The 21,294-nt window shown below is 35.9% G+C and overlaps 1 protein-coding gene and 2 long non-coding RNA genes across 6 annotated transcripts in view; 2 read left to right on the top strand and 1 right to left on the bottom strand.

The window, feature by feature from the left end:
- Positions 1–612: 612 nt before the first annotated feature.
- LOC129434477 (uncharacterized) lies at positions 613–3,314 on the top strand. Of its 3 annotated transcripts, XR_012368614.1 has the most exons (6): positions 613–669; positions 1,372–1,462; positions 1,580–1,754; positions 1,908–2,064; positions 2,216–2,270; positions 2,360–3,314. It is a non-coding gene; the product is annotated as an uncharacterized lncRNA (long non-coding RNA). The 3 variants fall into 3 exon arrangements; XR_012368613.1 differs by lacking the exon at positions 613–669 and having other exon boundaries at positions 1,154–1,462; XR_012368615.1 differs by lacking the exon at positions 613–669 and having other exon boundaries at positions 1,163–1,462; positions 1,631–1,754.
- Positions 3,315–8,015: 4,701 nt separating this feature from the next.
- Positions 8,016–21,294, bottom strand: part of LOC141363134 (uncharacterized) — a 46,000-nt gene continuing 32,721 nt past the window's right edge. The window contains exon 4 of the long non-coding RNA XR_012368641.1: positions 8,016–8,236. This is a non-coding gene — a long non-coding RNA (uncharacterized lncRNA). The remainder of the gene's footprint in view (positions 8,237–21,294) is intronic.
- LOC141363127 (V-set domain-containing T-cell activation inhibitor 1-like) lies at positions 11,505–20,732 on the top strand. 2 transcript variants are annotated; one of them, XM_073865677.1, is made up of 4 exons: positions 11,505–11,606; positions 17,446–17,483; positions 17,586–17,906; positions 18,880–20,732. In XM_073865677.1, the coding sequence occupies exons 1-4, from the start codon at positions 11,596–11,598 to the stop codon at positions 19,023–19,025; spliced, it is 516 nt and encodes a 171-aa protein (XP_073721778.1). In that variant the 5' UTR covers positions 11,505–11,595; the 3' UTR covers positions 19,026–20,732. The 2 variants fall into 2 exon arrangements, with proteins under 2 accessions (XP_073721778.1, XP_073721779.1); XM_073865678.1 differs by lacking the exon at positions 11,505–11,606 and adding an exon at positions 16,943–17,157.

Below are 21,294 nucleotides of genomic sequence, written 5' to 3' on the forward strand. Positions count from 1 at the left end.
CTGCTTACACAATGAATGTGTAAAACATGTTTACCAGTAATTTAATGATGATTTATATTTAAACGAAGTAACAAAATAAAATATATCTACTGTTAACCAAAATATATCTACTGTTAACCACTACTACCACATAACAGCCAGCGGGGATTTTCATAAGGACTTGCCGAGATCAAGCTGCGTTGGGCGGGGTACATTAGCGCTGAGTATCCGGTGGTTGTCTGGATCAGAACTCCGAAAGAGTCGGAGCAGATTTTTTAATAAACGCTATCTTTATAAACCGACCGCACATTTGATCTTTTTATACATACATTCTCGCCTAAATAGCTTTTGAATATACATTTTGTGACACAATAAGAGTAATATTTCAAACATTATGCAGGCGTTCTCTTCCATTGGTGGCTGTTGTAAGTTCACACGAGTCAGCTGATGACGTTTCACTTGGACAGACAACCACGCATTGTTGTATATTTTTTTGCGTGTGTTATTATTATTTTATTATTATGAAATTCGTGAACATTATTATTGAGCCTTGGCAGTGTATTTAGTATTTGTTTTATTGAGGAGAAAAAAAACAGACAAGAACGCATATTGTGTTGCGCCTGCGCTGTGACGTTCTTTTTTCAACCGCATTTCCAGTCGAGAGGTCAAGAATGCTCCTGTCTACATCAGGTAAGAATTTAAATAAAAAATTACCGTTATAATATGATATCTATTTTTCATTTAGTGTAATAAACTTTAGCATTAATTGTGCAGGAGACTGTTCATTTAAACTTTATTGTGGTAACGTTAAATGCTCGCTCGTTTTGCAAAGTTACGTTTGGAGATTCATGTTAACAGTCATTGTTTAATGAAAGGCACATTGGACGGGTTAGTATGTGTGACACTTGCAGCACTTTAACGTAAATCTTTAACACCGTGTCATAAATAGACGTGACACGCGGTAACGGGTTTCTTTTCAGTTTATGTCCTGACGTTAATAGGACGGGATATTATAAATTATGCCTTTCGATTATCGCGACGCCTCGTCGCGTTTGGTTAAGCACATGGTGGATCAGTATGCACGTCACTGTACCTACTGTACACCTTTGAGCGGCATGACGAGACAAAAGACGGTAAAACTCATTATTATTCGGTGATGCTGTAACATACTGGATGCACCACCACATTTTATAATAATGTTTTTTATTTTCGTGTCGCACCCTCGCGTTCAACATAACGTAGTGGTCTAAATGTAAGGAGTCAAACTTTACGAACCTTTCACTGCTTGCAGTAAGGCTGAAGTGCTAGGTAGTGAATAAAATGGGTGTAGTCTTGTGCTACTAGATGTAAATCACAATTCTTGTGTCAATGTTTGTTTGTAATCTTTTTCAGCTATCCATCTGAAAAAGAAAAGCTGGCACTCGCAAAGGAGATTGTGTTGTTGGATTATGGTCTCATTTGGTCAAAATGAGGGACATGTACTGTAAGGATGCTTTGTTTTACATACTTCATTAATGTGTATGAAATTACTTACTTGACAATGTGTATAAAAACTGTACTTGACTCTAACTTAGTGCTATTTTTGCATTGATCATGATAGGAGCATTTTTCTTTTTTTTTTCTTTTTTTTTTTTGATGGGCCATCACACAGTGGATTTATAAAAATGAGACTACAGAACATCAGACGGAAGCTTCAATGGATTTGACGTGAGAGGACATCATCAATAAAGAATGCCATTGACCAAACCTTCAGTCATCAACGGAGATGGATACAGGTAATGACAAAATCACCAACTGTTGGTGAAATCTTTAAGGAATATCCCCAATGTCTGGACATGCCAGTCTTTGTAATATACTTAACTGCAGATAACTTTAAACAAAGTGTTTCATCATTTCAATATTAATATTTCTTATTAAATTTACTGAAGGTGGACATCAAGTTTTCCAGACTTACCGATAGGAAAGAAGACATGTTTATCAGGAAATGGGAGGTGACAATTATTGAGAAACTCAGGGAAATAGCATCTTTAGAGAAGAAAATGGACATCAGACATTCATTGAAGAAAGCTGACAGTCAACATAATGGTATGATTTCCTGTCTCTGTTCCAAATTTTTTATTTGGAAAATGACATTTAAAATGTAACATTTAATGTAAGATATAAAAGTAATCCTTTTTAAAGATTTTTTTCTCATAATTTATATTTTGCATGTGACCTGCATGTTTACCACACCCAGATCTTCTGCTGTGTGAATTCTGTGTGAAGTCTCAGACCTGTGGGACTTGGTGGCGGTAAGCTTTGTGACTAAAAACTTTATATAAAATAAGTAATTTTCATGCAACAACATTTTCTAATGATGTATATTGTTTCATTTCTGTAGGCTGGTACCAGCGTGACCTCTTTGCTTACTAAATCATGAAAAGGTGTCTAAAATCAGCTCAGCCACAGTTGGTTTCCAGCGGTTCTTCAGGACATAGAGGCCACTATGTAATTGTCGCAATGAATGATTCTCTTGCCTTTCCACTTGATGTTTACAATCTGACCTGTGCGGTAGAAAGACTTTTCAAATTTACTAGCTAAGTAACCTTAAGTATCCCTGCCAACTGTCTTCAGGTTTTTTTTTGGTATGAATATGATCTACCCTTGTCCCAGTCCTCTTGCAAACGATCCAAGCCAATGGAGTTTCAAAATGGACCGAAAATTGCAGTCTGTTTTAACCAATGCATGCACTGTGTGGCGGTTTCCCGGACAGGGATTAGACTAGTCCTAGACTAAAACATTTTTAAGAGCTGTCCAAACTGAAAACAACTTGCACTGACATATCTTAAAATACATCAGTGCCCTTTGTTTTGCCTCAAAATGCACACAGGTAATGTTTTTAGTAAGGCATGTTTGTTAAAACCAGATATATTTCCTAATTAATCTAAGGCCTAGTCCTGGATTAAGATAATCCCTGTCCGGGAAACCGCCCCTAAATATTTTGTGATGGAAATTTCTTTGAATACACTTGTCAAGTTCATTTGAAGTATTTTTCTTAATGTAAAATAACGTGTTAATGTTTCAGGACAAGGTAAGAATTTTTGATAACTTGTATGTTGAAAACGATTTCAGACATTGTTTCAACATGTTTAACACATGTGCTTTTAAATTCAATGAATTATTTTATAAATGGTGTTTTTTTATGTATGAATGTAATGTATGTTTGAAGTGATTATACTTGCACTTAAATTTATTTAAATTAGCATACATCTTGCAGCATAAAGTACTAGCATATTTTCATGCTAGCATTAATTGTCAAATATTTATTATTATACAAATAAATGTTGTGAACAATATTTAATAGTTGTCTGCTTGATTTCATTATTTAAAGTTTACAAATCGTATGTTTTTTTTCTCTTTTATATTAAAACTAAACAATTACTGGGTAACACACAGTTGTGTTAAATTAATAGAAAGTTACACATTAATGTGTTTACTGAAGCAACACATTTTTTGTGTTGCATTTTATAACACATATTCTGTGTTAAATTTAACTCAACATGTGTTGTCCCTGCGCACACTCAGAACATGTGTAAAAAATAACACATGTTGTGTTGTTTTTAACACATTTGTTTTAAGAGTGTAGTCACATTTTGTCCAAAATCTGTTAGTTGATCTAAAGACACTGCCGCTTGACACAACATTAACACATCTGAAAAACAATAAAATCACCATAAAATCGAAAACTGTAAAGCCAAAGAAAACAATGTATTACATTAAAAACCTAAACTCGCATAAATTAACATTAATTAACTCACAAATCTGAATTTGAATAATCCTCATATTGTAGACTTGTAAACAGCCATGTAATGTCTCCCTTTACGCAGCATTTAATCAAACTCTGCTGCAGAGAGCTCTGACACAAAGACAGGAAAACCTTTTTCATTTAAAAGTCTGTCAAAGCAGAGAGGAAGTCTCTCAAGTAAGCTCTGGCCACGTTGTATTCTTTCTCCCCATGCACAGAATGCCCACTAAATGCACCATTAATATTATTACATGAATCAGTTAATCAAGTCAGAAAACTTTCTTTTATTACCCTGTACCATTTTTTTTGGTAACCTATTCATTTTGATAACATTTACATTTAGGTATTTAGCAAGGCTAAAGAAATTCTTATCTTCATGATTGTGATCTATAAAGTACACAAAATAATGTAAAATGCAGTCCCACATCCTTGCATTTGTAAAACACCCTCTATGTGTCAGGGTTCTGCTATTTGTGTTCATGTCTTTAATTTTGAAGTTGCCTTTTTATTTTGTAGTCCTTGGATCATGGTCATTGTAGTCTTGTCATGTTTCCCTGCCTTAATTGTTTCCAGGTTGTGTGTGTATACCCCTGTGTTTGCCATTGTCCTTGGTTGATTATTGTTTCATGCAATGTGTGTTTTTCTGTCCTGTTCATTGCCGTGCCATGAAGGCATGTTTCTGTTTTTAATGTCATTAAAGTTATAGATTCTTCTCAAGCCTTTGTTTGGATTTCATGTAATTATAGGCAACCTGTATACAGTATATAGTATATCATTTACGTTGTTGTATTTGGATTATGTTTTAAGTTACATATGTATTAGAAATTAGACATTTGTAGCCTACTGTAAAATCACAATAATATAATTAAATCATCAGTAGCCTACATATGAAATGCATATAAATAGCATGCAGTGTGAAAAGTATTGCAATACATACACCAATTTCATAAAAAAGTTGGGTCTTGAGAATACCTTTTGGGTAATTCTCCTGGTCCTCCCTATGGCAAATCCAGGCAAGAAATCATGCATAGAGAAATGTACACCACCCCTGGTGTACATTTCTCTATGCGTGATTTCTTGCCTGGATCAATAATATTTTTATTTTATTTTGTAGGCTACTCTTTTGAAATGATTTCCTTAAGCAATATTGTTTACACATTGCAATCTCCACAGTTTTTAGAGAACATGAACCTTGTTATGTAAATTGCGAGTCTGTTGTACACTATAGGCCTCAAAAGCAGCTGGTCAATAGGGGTTGTTATGGTGCAACCCTTCCTTTGCACACAAACAAAATAAAAATATTATAAAGCCCCTTTAAAGTAAATTTTGTTAATTGTCCAAACACATAAATCTTAGAGATGTATTGCTAAAACACATCACTGTAACCTATGTAGTAGATCGTTAAACAGTTTTTCACTATTTCTGAGTTCAGGATTTTAGGCGGGCCTAAAATGATGGCAAGATGAGACACTTGAGCCACCGCGCATGACCCCACCCCTAACACAATCACAAGCATCTATTCAGGGGTATTTAAAAGTTAAGAGAGATGACAGCTTTCCCACTAATGTGCATGGTTTCAATGCAGACAGTGGACACGCCCCCACCGCTTGAGATTTCCAAGATTTTTTCAAGATAACTTATTTTATTTATTTGCTGTTTTTTCTATCACTTAAATTTTGCCGGGTGATTAATAACACATTTTTCTGTGGTGTGATAATTTCAGAATACATTTAGTATCTGACTTTACAGGGATATAATAATAAATGACAAAATATGTTAGAAAATCATCTCTGCAAAATATATTCTTTCCCTACCTCAAGTCTGTCTGTCCTCACGTCTTAAACTCATAGCGAGATCACCCACAGAAGGTGGGTCAATGTACAAATTAAGGCTAATGAAAATGAACATATTCTTTACATGCCATAAAATTTAGCCAGTCAGTATGAGTGTGAGTGTGTGATTTATCTGAAAGGTTTCAGACAGCATTAATGCAGGACTCATTGACTTTTTCCAGGCAAAGTAAGTAAAATAATAATAAAAGACTCTAATACTAAATTTATGGAATTTATTTGCGATATTTTATTTATTAATGTTTATTCATGTAACAACAAACTTTAAACACCTTTTTTATTTACAGTAGCTGTGTGGTTGTGTGACTTACACAGTTTGTGTTTTAGTGGGATGATCAACAGTAGATGTTCACTATTATAAAAATTCTGGCATTACATTCATCCTCATTCATTTCACCATTTGCAGTTTCATCACAATACCTGGATCTGCGTGAGGATCATCAGTTTGCTCAAACCATGTTATGATTAAAGAAGATACAGCAGAGGTGTAAAGAGTAGCTGAAAGCCATACTTGAGTAAAAGTACAGATTCCTTACTGTAAAAATTACTCCACTACAAGTTACAAGTCACCAATTTAAATACAACTTGAGTAAAAGTATTAAAGTAACCCAATTTAAAAGTACTTAAGTATTTTTACTCATACTGAATGTTGGCTCAAGATGCACTAGTCCTCAACACAAAGAGACATTGTAGGTCAGTGAAAACCAAGAAAGTTTATTTATGAGGTTTTACTTCCTAATATAGAAAAGAAATCTAACACCTCAAAATTTTGACCTGGCAGAACAAACACAGATTAAACATAGTCATAGTCTTTTGACTAAAATTTAATTTAGTTTTAGTTATTTTTGTCATCTGAATTCATTTAGTTTTAGTCTAATTTTATTCAACTAAATGCCATGAGATTTTAGTCTACATTAAATTTAATTTAAACCCATATAATTTAACTCTACTGGACTTGAATGTGCCATGCTGACAAATATATAGCCTAACTGTTAAAATATGGTAACACTTTACAATAAGGTTCATTAGTTAACATTAGTTAGCTACATGAGTTAACATGAACTAATAATGAACTGCACTTATACAGCATTTATTAATCTTTGTTAATGTTAATTTCAACAATTACTTATACTTTAATAAAATCTTGTTAACATTAGTTAATGCACTCTGAAATAACATGAACAAACAATTAAAGCTTAAATTTTTATTAAGTAACATTTACAAAGATGAATAAATACTGTAACAAATGTATTGCTCATGGTTTGTTCAAGTTAGTTAATACATTAGCTAATGTTAACTAATCAACCTTATTGTAAAGTGTTACCAAATATTCTTATAGGCCAATCCTAAAAAAGTTATAATCTAAATATATCAAAAATTCCAGTATTAGAGTAGGTTGTTACAGTTAATATACAGTAACAGAAATGTGCATATTAAAAACGTGAAGTTGTTCATTTGAAAGATTAATTGAAAACACATGTAGTAGACGTAACACCACTATCTCACATTAAGTGCACTACATTTCTTCAGTCATGCATCCCTCTTTAAAGTAAATACATTACAGCATCCTTGAGGACAGTGAAATTGTACACTTATTATCAATCTTAGGCAATCAGTACAGGACATCGCTGGTTTATTTTGGCTTATAGTAAGTTATATCAACCAGCTCAGGTTAGCTGATAAAGTAGCATCAGAGTATATAAAACATTTGTGCTTGCCTTTGAGGTGCGGGATGGCCCTCCTGCAATCGCGCATCACTTTTGTTTTGATTGCAGCATCACATGTTTAACAAAGGGTCCCTTGAGGAATATACTATTGAAAACTGCGGTCATAAAACTGCAGCCTCCGGTTGTGCAGGAATATACTATTGAGCAAATGTGATATGCATCCATATGTTTGCGCTTTATCTCTTCTCTCAGATAAGACGCTAACTTTTCTCTACAGTTTATGACATACGCAGCACGCAGATGTCCCGCTACGGTGGCTCTGTGCAAGCCATTCAGCGTTTGACATCAAAGTACCGCGAGACCAGACTTCTCCATATGCATTTGATTCGCTCTCGCAGTACTTTGATTTCATACGATTGCTCTGCGTAGCGCCACATGAAGTCCCTCAGTTGTGTGTGTGCGTGTAACCTCGCGACCACAGATTCTATCCATCATCACACTCTGACACTTTCGTCTCGTTTTACTTTGACGAATAAACAATGTAGCGAGTAACGTTAAGTGTCATTTCAAATGTAGTGGAGTAAAGAGTACAAATACCCAATCAAAAATGTAATTGAGTAGAGAGTAAAAGTTGCTTATATTTTTGATACTCAGTACAAGTACAAAGTAGCCCAAAAAATACTTAAGTACAGTAACGAAGTACATTTACTTGAGTACTTTACACCTCTGAGATACAGTGACATAAAATCATAGTTTTACACTCTTGTTAATAGACCGCTAATGTTTATTTCAGTTTCCATGTGAATAAGTCTGATGGTATTAAGCATTGAGTATATTATTGAGCATTGAGTGAGTTATTTAACATAGAGATTGTGAAAAAAGGCTTCAAAATATTTTGTTAACACACATTAACAAAGATGGTGACTCGTCAGATAAGCAGGTAAGCAGTCCAGACCCTGTGAAAGAGTGAGAAATTAAGATATTAGGTTTTGTTCAACCATATGCACTCTGGATAAGAAACATACTTACATCTTGTACAAGAATAAACAACCAATGGTTTGGTAAATTACAAAATTAAGTGTACTGCTTTGGTAAAAATAAAGTGGCGACATGTTTCTTTGGGACATCATATATTTACTTTTGTCTAAAATTTACTTTTTTCTTTGTGTTTGAAAGGAAATTCAACATCTTGACATCTTTTAGATCGTGTTTGTGGTTCAGATATGCATTATAGCAGCTATCTGACTGTGGTTAGTAAAATATTGGCGGTCAAATCAAAAGTGCATAACATGTTAAAAACAATTATTTAATGGGGTACTTCATGTGGACTTTCGGTCTTGTGGCCTTAAATTGCGTGTGCTCTCTTAGTCTACGAGTCCTTAGGGTGTCCCATCTGTCATTTTTATGCTTCAAAGTGTGCTCATCAGCGCCCCCTTTGCCCCCTTGATGCGGTCTTCAGCAAAGCCCGCACTGCAGCAGGCTTTGCGCACTTTACCAACCCAGAAGTCCTTGCGAAAGAGCAATCAGACCAATCAGACGACTGAGGGAGAAGTTCACACTGATGGGCAACTTATCTTCCTATTTCTGGCGTGACCCTTGAGTCTGTCCCAAAATATGGCTCCGGTGCACCCTCGTGAACTCGCGTCAAGGGTCTCTAAGGTCTGCCCTACATGATGTCATCAAAGGGTGGACTCTGAGGAAGTCCATTTTCCGGAGTGTGCCATTTCGGACAAAGCCAAAGAGTATACCATACTGTCTTGTGGACTTAACAGACACACGCATGCAATGGCCATTGTAAGTCCACAAGTGTTTGTCATTTGGGACGCAGCCAATGGAGTTACACGCACCATCCATGTATATTTGAATGTCAATTATTTACTGGATTTATTACAGTATAGTCTTATTGGACTTTATGCACTGCCGCAAGAACTGACAGGCAGTGCCATTTTGGACGCAGCCTCAACCAAGACTTAATGCATCACACTGGTACAATTTATGGGTTAGTAATCTGGCCTTCAAGTGGAGTCAGGAATATCGTCATTTTGATGAACATTCAGACAAAGTTGTATTTAAATAATAAAAAAATTTGCAAGTTGTGGCACGTTCATTTCAGTTGTCAATTGTAATGAGTGATTTTTCATAGTTATTTTAGTTTAAGGCTACATGCTCTGTCAGTACTTTATACAATCATCAAAAAAGATTACTAGGATTTTCATGCTTTTGGTATTGGGAAAACTGTCTAGGCACTTTTCCCCACTTGAACGTGTCATATGTCATAATAACGAAAGTCCTACTTGGAGGTACAAGTTTCCCAGATGTACCTGAAGGCAACGTAAGCCGTGCCATTTCGAAGCATCCTTCGGGTTATCCCAAGATTTGTAAGGATAAATATACATCTCAAAGTCCCTGTCCCAAATGGCATACTCCGGACTTATGGACTTCCTCAGAGTTCACACTTTGATGACATCATGTAGTGCAGACCATTGGGACCCTTGACTTGAGTCCAAGAGGGGCACTGGAGTCGTATTTTGGGACAGACTGGAGCGTCACCCTGGAAATAGGAAGATAAGTTGCCCATGAGTGTGAACTCCTCCCTTCCGTTGTCTGATTGGTCAGATTGCTCTTTCGCAAAGACTTCTGGGTTGGTAAAGTGCGCGAAGCCTGCTGCAGTGCGGGCTTCGCTGAAGACCGCATCAAGGGGGCAAAGGAGGCGCTGATGAGCACACTTTGAAGCATAAAAATGACAGATGGGACACCCTACGGACTCGTAGACTAAGAGAGGCCACGCAATTTAAGCTCACAAGACCGAAAGTTCACATGAAGTACCCAATTTGTGACTTTTGTGGACATCAACAAAGCGACCATTTGTCCTTCCTATTAGACGTATTGCAAGTGCTGCTTGGTAATGAGGCATTTACTTTGGGGGTTTGTCACGTCATGCTTCTTGCGCCAGGTGTGGACAGTTGACACAGTGTAAAGACTAGAATATGTTCACCATATACATATATGCGGTAGATTCTATTTACATACATACATACATACCTACAAACTCACACAAATACATAAATGTATGCGGATAAATATATTTTTGTTTATTTCTGGTACATATATTTCATTCAGTATCATAAAACTATAGCTCATATAAAATCCCATGTTAAATTCTTAAAGCATTTTGTTCAGGAACAAACTCATGCACACTTTACACATATAAACTTTTTAGGCCTTTACACATATAAACTTAATAGCACCAGACTATAGACCGATTGTGTCACAGCAGCGTGACTAAAGGCTAATAAGGCCATCACAATTCGAAGGATACTTCTGAGGCAGCATACCAAGGCAGGAAGGCATCAAGGCATGTACGAATCCAATGTTAGGTTTACTTCCTGACTCCTGAGATACCTCCATCGTCCTGTCCCACAATTCTATGCGTGTCTGCGCATGGGGAAGGTGATTGGTCGAGCCTGGTCAAGTTCGAAAAAAATAAAATGGTGGTCAAGCAAGCGGCTGGAGCAAACATTTTGTGTAAATAAATCCTTTTTACACCTTTTAATTGCATTTCTAGCGAAAACAAATTGTATTGTAGTTTTCAAATATGTGATTAGTTATCACAAAGGCGCTCTCTGTTTATATTTCAAACGTGCTGCCTATGAAGTGTGTCCAAAAGCCTTTCTCTAAGCTGCCTTCATGCATCTGAAGTCATTGCCTCATGAGGCAGTGAGGCAAAAAGTTAGCTGTAAGTTTTCGGACGCAGCACTAAAATGAAGCCTCAAAATGCGTCCTTATTTCTCTGCACTGTTAAGATAGAACAAATGGATCCTTCACAGCCGAGGCTATCCCAATATTCTAAAATAAACAATTAAAACCTTTTTTAAATAAAAGTGTGTATTTAGCAGAAAACATTTTTCTTGTCACTACTTTAGTATTTTAAGTTATGTTTTTTGTTAAAGGGATAGTTCGGCCAACAAAATAATACTTTATTATTTTCGGTCGCTTGTTCTCCCGACAGCATCAAGTTGCTCTCATGCTAGCACATTGACCCCAGGGGATTTACCGAAAAACTTTCCATTATTTTATTCAAAGTCAACGAAAATCGAGCAGGACCAAACCATTTTACAGCTGATCCCCTGTGTGCCAATTCAACTTGGAATTGATTCTTCTTGGAATCGATTCCCAGCCATAGTAAAAAAGAGACAACTGTTGGTAAAAATGCGGAAGTGTCGCGTTTTATAGAAATAGTGGTTTACCTTAATTCCAGATAGCTATTTAAACTATATATATATCTCGCAAGATATATTCATAGTATTGCAGTACCATGAGCATCAGGTATGTAAAAAAATATCGAAGTTAGTTACTGTACGTTGTAAAAAGACGTGTCGTAGTTAGCTAGCATTAAAGGCTAATGTTACTTTATATTAGTTGTGGATTGATTTTAGTTCGCTGTGATCTAATTAAATCGTGGCATTTGCTATAATGATTACTTATTGCAGTAATTCATTGCAATGTTATACTGACAGTGTGCAGTGCAGTTTGCACAAAACTGCCTTCAAGCTAGTGTTTTTCAAAAATGTTAAGCGTCAAGTATAACCACAGCAATGGCAGTGTTCTTAATATGACAAAGTAAGTGTTTTGTAAGTGTTTTTTAATCAGTGTACCACTGTTCAACTAAATGAATATAAAATGGCAAAGATGAATGCACATTTATACTATAGACTTATAGCATTTTGAAAAAAAAACTTTATTTATTAACTTTATGGATTTATTGCATTTTGTGGAAAAAAATATTCGTTTTTATTAAAATATTTGAAAATAAAGTTATGGATTTGATTGTTTTTATGTTTTATAACCTAAAGATGTTATGTGAAAGTTTGTAACAGAAAAAAGTGGTTTTCATCTTGTCACTTTCTTGGTATAGAATCACGTTTTACAGAGGGGCAACCTTCCGCTTCACCCATGTCCAGCCTCTTTACCCATTTTCGGTTTTCCGCGAGTGATTCGTGGTGACGCACGGCCAAGATGGCGACCGCAGGCAATGCCTACTTTAAGCTTCAAAAACGATCTTCAAAAACCAATGGGTGATGTCACACTACATCCATATTTTTTAAGGTCTATGCTTTTACCGAAATTTGTCAAAACGGATTTATTGCGTTTTGGAACCAAACTCTTTAAATATCCATTTTAAAAACTTTAAAAACGAAAATAACTAGCTTCTGGTAAGGCCGCCATCTTAGTGGCGTCCGCATTCAAGATCAGAGAATACGCAGTTTACAGAGGTTTCTTTGCTGCTGCTCTGTGCCCCCGCACTCCGAATTTGTCATACGTCACTAAGAAAAGTGCATACACTATGCTGATCTCTCCTGAATACAGAGGAGTTTAAGATAGTGGCTCTACCGGAAGCTAGTTATTTTTGTATATTAAGTTTTAAATATGGATATTTTTACAACAACACCGCGCGGATTACCCTCAGAAGGCCTTTGTTTATCATCGTGGAGCCGTTTGGATTTATTTTGTGAAGGATAAATACACATTTTTTGGACTTGAAGGACGTGGACCCCATAACTTCACATTTGATTAACTGAAAGATCTAAAACATTTTCTAAAATAACTGAAAATGTTTTCTTCTCAAAAAAGATGGACATATGCATCTCAAACCGCTTGGGGGTGAGTAAATCATGGGTTTAATATCATCTATCCCTTTAATAATATTATTCTGTTTATGTTGCGTATATTTCTAAGGTTGATTAATTTGATATAGCGTAGTGTTAGTTTAATCTACATCAAATTGTAACATTTTCTAAAATAAATTAATATTTTTTTGGTTTCATATTTATTTTAATACGTCAGACGTCTACGCTGTTTTGCTAACAGGAGCGAAGGGCGCGTGCTAGCCTGGTGCAATCAGACTCTCGTACATTAATTTCATTTGTACAGAGAGTCTGGCCACGCTCCATTGCAAAGCGTTACTTCCGTTAAGGAGGGTCCTCTGTTGAAGTTTAAAATTATTGGATCTGCCCAGAGTCACTCTGAATCTGCCATAACCAATCGCTAACGTTTGGTCGTGACGTATGTCACTCAGTCTGGCGAACGACCTCAACGTCTGTGTTCTTAGCCACTCCCCGCTGTTCGCTGATTGGACCTGAAGATTTTTGCTGGAGAAAACGAAACTCTACAGAGCAGTCCCAGACGTTGTTCTGAAGCGAAATGAAAATTAAGCGGAAGAACGTAGGAGGGCGGAGCCAGGCTAGGCGCGTGCAGCAGGTGATGCAAATGATGGGTCCTTTGAAGCCTAGACCGACACAGGCGTTGGAAAGTTAGAGTCGACTCCCCTTAATGGGGGAATCGACTCTCAACGCCTGTGTTCCAATTCAACTTGGAATCGTTTCTTCTTGGAATCGATTCTCAGCCCTAGTAAAAAAGAGGCGACTGTCTGTTGGTAAAAATGCGGAAGTGTCGCTTATGCTTTTTGTTGTTTTATAGAAATAGTGGTTTACCTTAATTTCAGATAGCTATTTAAACTATATATATCTCGTTATATTCATAGCATTGCGGTACCATGAGCATCAGGTATGTAAAAAAATATCGAAGTAAGTTACTGTACGTAGTAAAAAGATGTGTCGTAGTTAGCTAGCATTAAAGGCTAATGATATTAGTTGTGGATTGATTTTAGATTGCCAGGTTGTTCGCTGTGATCTAATTTAATCGTGGCATTTGCTACAATGATTCCTTATTGCATTAATTCATTGCAATTTTATACTGACAGTGCAGTGCAGTTTGCACATATCTGCGTTCAAGCTAGTGTTTTTCAAAAATGTTAAGCGATGATGACGTCAAGTAACTGCAGCAATGGCAGTGTTCTATATACGATAAAGTAAGTGTTTTGATTAATGCCATTAAAGTAACAGTATGTAAGAAATTTATATAAATTAATCATAAAATGGCCCTGATATGTCACTAGACATTAAGAACTCTTTTTTATTTCAAATACTTATATCACTGACAACAGTGGTCTGGCCAGGATATTGTCATTTAAAAAGTGGAGTTGCAGCCCTCAACTGATGTTTATGTTGTCATTTTGTGTATTGGCCACCAGTTGTGTGATTGCAATACCTGTTTTGGCCACAATCCTACATACTGTTCCTTTAATGTTTTTTATCAGTGTACCACTGTTCAACTATATAAAATGACAAAGATGAACGCACATTTATATATTGATTCAACAGATTTTTTTATGTTTTTATAACCTAAAGATGCTATGTGAAAGTTTGTAACAGAAAATAGTGGTTTTCATCAGGTCACTTTCTTGGTATAGAAATTTGTCAAAATGAATTTATTGCGTTTTGGAACCACACTCTTAAAATATCCATATTTAAAACTTTATGAACGAAAACGCCACCATCTTAGTCACATCCGCATTCAAGATGAGAGCATACGCAGTTTACAATGGTTACTCTGCTGCTGCTCTGTGCCCCCGCCCTCCGCATTTGTCATACGTCACTAAGAAAAGTGCGTACACTACGCTCGCTGATCGCTCCTAAATACAGAGGAGTTTAAGATGGTGGCTCTATCGGAAGCTAGTTATTTTGGTTTATAAAGTTTGAAATATGGATATTTTTACAACAACACCGCGCGGATTACACTCAGAAGGCCTTTGTTTATCATCGTGGAGCCGTTTGGATTTATTTTGTGAAGGATAAATGCACATTTTTTGGACTTGAAGGACGTGGACCCCGTAACTTCACATTTGATTAACTGATGTCATCGTCTGAAAAATGATGGACACATTTCGGACCGCTTGGGGGTGAGTAAATCATGTCATTTTTGGCCGAACTATCCCTTTAATAATATTAGTCTGTTTATGTTGCGTATATTTCTAAGGTTGATTCATTTGATATGTTAGTTTAATCTACATCAACGTGTAACATTTTCTAAAATAGATTAATATTTTTTTGGTTTCATATTTATTTTAATAAGTCAGAAGTCTACGCTGTTTTGCTAACAGGAGCGATAGAGACAGAGCGCAGTTATGCAAATTTGAAAACCACGCCTACCGGGGGGAAAGCGATCCAACCGTCTCCATTGACTTTGTATTGCGAGAAGCCGCCTCCTTGTCTTTTCTGGCTTATAACAAAAAACTGAATAATGCCTAAAAGCTGCTGTGTGACAATATGTACAGCTAACAAGCCAAAGAACCCAGAAATAAGTTTTTATAAGCTGTCGAGCCGTAAAACCCAGCTTTTAAGGAGAATAAAGTGGATCGCCGACTACGTTTCCCCCTATTGGACGCAGTTCTACTAATAGAAGTACTATGAAAAGTTGCCTGTATCCATTTTTGTGTCTTTAAACGCTCGTTTTTTGGGGTCGACAGCTTATAAAAAGTTATTTACAGATTAAACTTAAAAACAGATTAATACCTAAAAGCTGCTGTGTGACAATGTGTACATCTAACAACCCCCCAAAAAAACAAATACGTTTTTATAAGCTTTCAACTTCAAAAAAACGAGCGTTTATAGACACAGAAATGGAAACAGGCAACTTTTCATAGTACTCCTATTAGTAAAACTGCGTCCAATAGGGGGAAACGTAGTCGGCGATCCACTTTATTCTCCTTAAAAGCTGGGTTTTACGGCTCGACAGCTTATAAAAACTTATTTCTGGGTTCTTTGGCTTGTTAGCTGTACATATTGTCACACAGCAGCTTTTAGGCATTATTCAGTTTTTTGTTATAAGCCAGAAATGACAAGGAGGCGGCTTCTCGCAATACAAAGTCAATGGAGACGTTTGGTTTGCTTCCCCCCCGGTGGGCGTGGTTTTCAGGTTATGACGCGCTGCGCTCTGTCTCTATGGGCGCGTGCAGCAGGGCTGCGTTCAGCCCCGACAAAACGTTGCACAACGTTTATTAAACAGAAACGGTGATGCGTTGAACACCCTGTTGTGATGACGCAAGAGTTGCAACTACGGTAGCTGAGAGGCCATTCTTTGTGTTCTTTTTTAAATGTTTCTGAAGCCTGATGGAATAGTTATAAATGTGTGTTTAATACTGTAAAAGACACTCAATGTTACAGTCACTGACCTTGCTGTCCAGAATGAAAGACAACATTCCAACTTGAACCCATTGAGCGAGCTGTCTCTTTACTACCGCGTGGTTTTATACATCTTGCCCCTGATTGGGCTGACATTTCTAACACACCCACCAAACAAGAGAAAACGCTTCTAAAACCTGTTGCATTCCGTTGCACACCGTTTCCAGGAAACATGTCGTTCAACCCGGAAACCGTAGCAAAACGTTGTGCACCGTTGTGAGATTGAACGTGCCCCAGGTGACGCAAATTATGGGTCCTCCGAAGGCTAGACCGACACAGGCGTTGGGAAGTAATGCTGCGTTCCAGGCAACCTGTAACCCGTGAATCACGACTTCAAAACCACGACTCACGACTTTGAACTGGGAGTACATCGATCTAGTACGAGTTCACGGCTGGGAAGTCACGGGTTTGACTGCCGTTCCAGTGCACGTTCACAGGTAGAAGGTTGTAAAAACACGGGTTACAGGCTGCCTGGAACGCATAGAGTCATGCATGGTTTTGAAGTCGTAATTCACGGGTTAAAAAACCTACCTGGAACGCAGCATTAGAGTCGACTCCCCTTAATGGGGGAATCGACTCTCAACGCCTGTGTTCCAATTCAACTTGGAATCGTTTCTTCTTGGAATCGATTCTCAGCCCTAGTAAAAAAGAGGCGACTGTTGGTAAAAATGCGGAAGTGTCGCTTATGCTTTTTGTTGTTTTATAGAAATAGTGGTTTACCTTAATTTCAGATAGCTATTTAAACTATATATATCTCGCAATATATATTCATAGTATTGCGGTACCATGAGCATCAGGTATGTAAAAAAATATCGACGTAAGTTACTGTACGTTGGAAAAAGATGTGTCGTAGTTAGCTAGCATTAAAGGCTAATGCTACTTTATTAGTTGTGGATTGATTTTAGATTGCCATGTTTTTCGCTGTGATCTAATTTAATCGTGGCATCTGCTACAATGATTACTTATTGCAGTAATTCATTGCAATTTTATACTGACAGTGTGCAGTGCAGTTTGCACATAACTGCGTTCAAGCTAGTGTTTTTGGTCCTAGAAACTTGTTTTCGACTTTTTTCTTTTTTTTACAGTTACTGCATCTGTGTGTTGGCACTGCTGATAAACAAAGGTAAGCAGCTTGTGTAAACTAATTTTGAACTTGAAACTTGTGCTTTATTCAGAAATGCCAAATTGTGTGTTTGTTTGTAAAAAAAAATTTCTTTCATTTCAGTATCCCTGCATGTTGTTGGTGTTATTGGAGGTTCAGTGGTTTTACCATGTACTTCCAGTGAAATTGAGGTCAAACTTTCTAAAATTATTGTGCACTGGAGATACAATGGTAGCTTAACTGTGTATGACATAATAAATGGCCAATGTTCAGTAGAGGACCAGGAGCCAGTCTTCAAGAACCGAGCTGAACCTGTGTCCAAGGAGTATGAGAAAGGAAACTTCTCTCTCAAACTTAAGAGTCTTAAACACTCTGATGCAGGAGAATACCAGTGCTTCATCACACATTCATCTGAACTTGTAAAGGAACACCTGCTGATTAAAGGTGTGTAAGGTGGCTGGATATTACATGAAATTTTTATCTTTAGAACTCTGAGGTTTTGTTCACATTAGAGCATTTTGTTAAAACTAAAACAACCCGCGACCTTACATATTGCGCAAGCATGTGAAAAAGCTCATGCATGACGTATTCGAATCTACCGCTCAGTATTTACAAGTGAGGAGAAAGAGGACCATTCCGATGTTGCTGTATGTAACAAGTAGGATGTGCTGATTCACCCCAGCATAGGTTTATTTATCACCCAACACATGTTCTGTCTAATATTTTCCCAGAATTGAGTTAGTTAGGTTGGTGTGGTAATTGTCCCGCCCTTCCTCCACTTTGATAGGACAGCTAAGAGAAAAGTGCCAAGCACAGCATTTTCCCCACAGTTAAACATTTCTCAAATCTTTAGAGGACCCAAAACTCACCAATAACAACATTCTAAGGCATGTGGTGTGCTTTCATATGGTGATAATTTTGTAGTTGTCGAAATCACTTATGGGGGACACAGAGCTCCACTGCTGGTGACTGACTAAAAGGCAGGACTAAATTTAAAAAAAAAAAACATATTTTTTAAATCCTCTTATTCTCCTCTTATTTTTAACTTTTCCATATTTGTCAAGTTGTATGTTCACATTTGACCACCACTACCATGATATTACACTATAGACTAAAACTAAATAAAAACTAAAAGTCATGATTTTTGAAAAATATAAACAAAATTAAAACTATTTATGTACCACTAAAAAGAACTAAAACTAAACTGAAATAAAATAAAATAACACATTACTAAACTAAATAAAAATAAAAACTACTACTTTTTTAACTATAATAACCGTGCTGTGTATGTAACGCATTAAAATTAATGCCGTCTGAATACTTTAAATGTCCTAAATTTAATTTAACTAGTTTCAGTATGAATTTTGATGCTTTTATCACATTGAAGTGATGTTTTTTCAACTATTCTTTGCTGCAGAATCAACAGCAGATAATGGAGTCCAAGAAGCAGAAACAACACTGCAGACAATATTAATTTCTTCTGTTTTTGCTCTATTAGTTATTTGTATCTGTATAGTAATTATAGTAAAGAAAAAGAGCTTCTTCATGAGGAGTGTCCTGTAGAGGTTTGATGCCACTAATCAAACACACTTGAATCAGCTGTTCAGGGTCTTTAAAATTACTCAGGGCTTCAAATATTTGAGAGTGGTGGCACTGGTATCAATAAGTTATCAGATTGTTGCATCTCCACACAATTTTGAGGTTTTTTTCAAATTGTGTTTCAAGGTCTATGCATTTCATTACAGGATATGTTGCTAATCAACTGAGATCTGTCTGTCAGTAAAAAAATTTGCTCTGTGCATACTCAGAGCCCTTGGGCTGTACAGAAAACTGGCTTGTCATTAGGTGTTTCCCATATGCAAAAGTAAACTGCATCACATAACCAATGAGGTTTGGCCAAATTTGCAGGCATTTTTGTTGCCATTGGGAATCTGTTACTGGAAAATTACAAACAGGGTGTTTGAATATTTAGTTAAAACAAAATTTTGCCCCACAGCAGATCTCTAGGAGCAAGAGTGGACACTAATGTTAACAATATCAAACATACATTCATATACTGCTTTAATTCCGCTTGGGAAAGTAGACATATTCTGTTACAGCAATAATAATAGTTTTTTTTTTTCAATTAGACATAAAGATTTGGTCACTAGTGTGGCCTTGAGGTATAGTCAGAAATATCTTAGTGTTGAGTTCAAAGTCTTGCTTGTAGCATTTCAATACTACCAATTTATTACATGCAAACACACATATACTACTAACTATGAGCTAATGACTCACACAAGTTGCTTTAAATTAATACAGATTTTTTTTTTTAGATGCCATGCATAGTAAATCATTTGATATGGTTGCATTTATTTCAACAATTTATTAAAAAAAAAAAAACATTGTAGTCATTTATTGTTTTTGTTTTCAACCTGAATGTATGACGTGTTTAATAATAAATGTCCAACTTGTTATAAAAGTTTAAGTTACAGCACCTTGATACTTTACCTCATCTCTATAGCACTCTCTACCTGTTTTTTTAGCCTTGTATATTGCACTTGTTGTTGGCCTTAAAAGCGAACTGTTAAGTTCCCCCTTATTTACATGTTGTCTTTTGTATAAATGTGTACTAATATGTCATTTAAAATCTCTTTTACTAATATGTTTAATTCTGTTGCTCGATTTTAACAGTATGAAACATAACCTTTACTATTTATCAAATTTTATTTGAGTAATGAGTAATTCAGGTTCTTGGTGCAGATAGGTCATTATGCATGGTGTATTGTGAAGACATTTGTGGCCATTTGACAGAGCAAATATCATTTTTAGCACACGTAGCTCTTTTACAAGTTACATTTGTTGCATGGCAATGTTTTTACACTGTATATGTGAAAGAATGAATACATAATTTACTTCATAAAATCATATAAAGTTGTGTCTAATAATAATCCATGTGTGGTATTTTATAAAATCAGTAAGGAATTCTGCTAGTATTTAATATTCTTGGCATATTGCATATTTTGCATGCAAAATTTGGTTCAGTGATTAAGATAAATCTGTCCTTTTTCTGCTTTTAAAGTGGTTGGTGCTGTAATATATGTGATCTGCCACAATTGTGATCTTTTCTGCTGGTTTGTCACAGTTTTGGTTTAGATTTTGTTTTTTGTTTGTTTGTTTTTAGATAATTGCTTGGATTTGGGGTTTTTAATATTCAAACTCTCATCTGTTCATTGGACTTGTGCTAGTTGTATTTTGAGTGCTTTTTAATAAAGTTTTTCAAATTAAGCCCATAGTTGTCTTAGTCACATAACTGCATCTTTCTAAAATGTTAAACTTTGAACTAGAAGAATATATATACATAAAGACTAATAATTGGCATACACAACTCCATGGGAAACATATTCGTATATTATAAGCTTGAGTTGACCATTTATCTAAACAAAAAATCTGTTTATATAAACATATTTGTTTTGGATGCTATTTTTTATTTATTTATTTATTTATCTTTGCTTTAAATATGTATTTAAAAATGTGTCTGATATGAGTGTTCGTGTTATCTTTGTGACAGACATAATCTGACATGAGAATATACGCAAATTATACACTTGCATTTTGTCTACTTTTAGATTTAATGACAAAAGTGTGCATAATTAAAAGGGGATTTCGTTTTAATGATTTTTTTGCCCTAAATAAAACTAAAAACGCATAATACGCTTTTAATTATGTCTTAATTAAGTTCAATTTTTTTAAAATATTTTAATACAAATCTTGATATCATTTTGTAAAATAAAGTGTTAAATGTTTGGACCGATCTGCTTTTAAACTATTTTGACCAGCAGGTGTCGCCAGC

This window comes from Misgurnus anguillicaudatus, unplaced genomic scaffold (assembly GCF_027580225.2).
Source record: "Misgurnus anguillicaudatus unplaced genomic scaffold, ASM2758022v2 HiC_scaffold_32, whole genome shotgun sequence".
Lineage (NCBI taxonomy): Eukaryota > Metazoa > Chordata > Actinopteri > Cypriniformes > Cobitidae > Misgurnus > Misgurnus anguillicaudatus.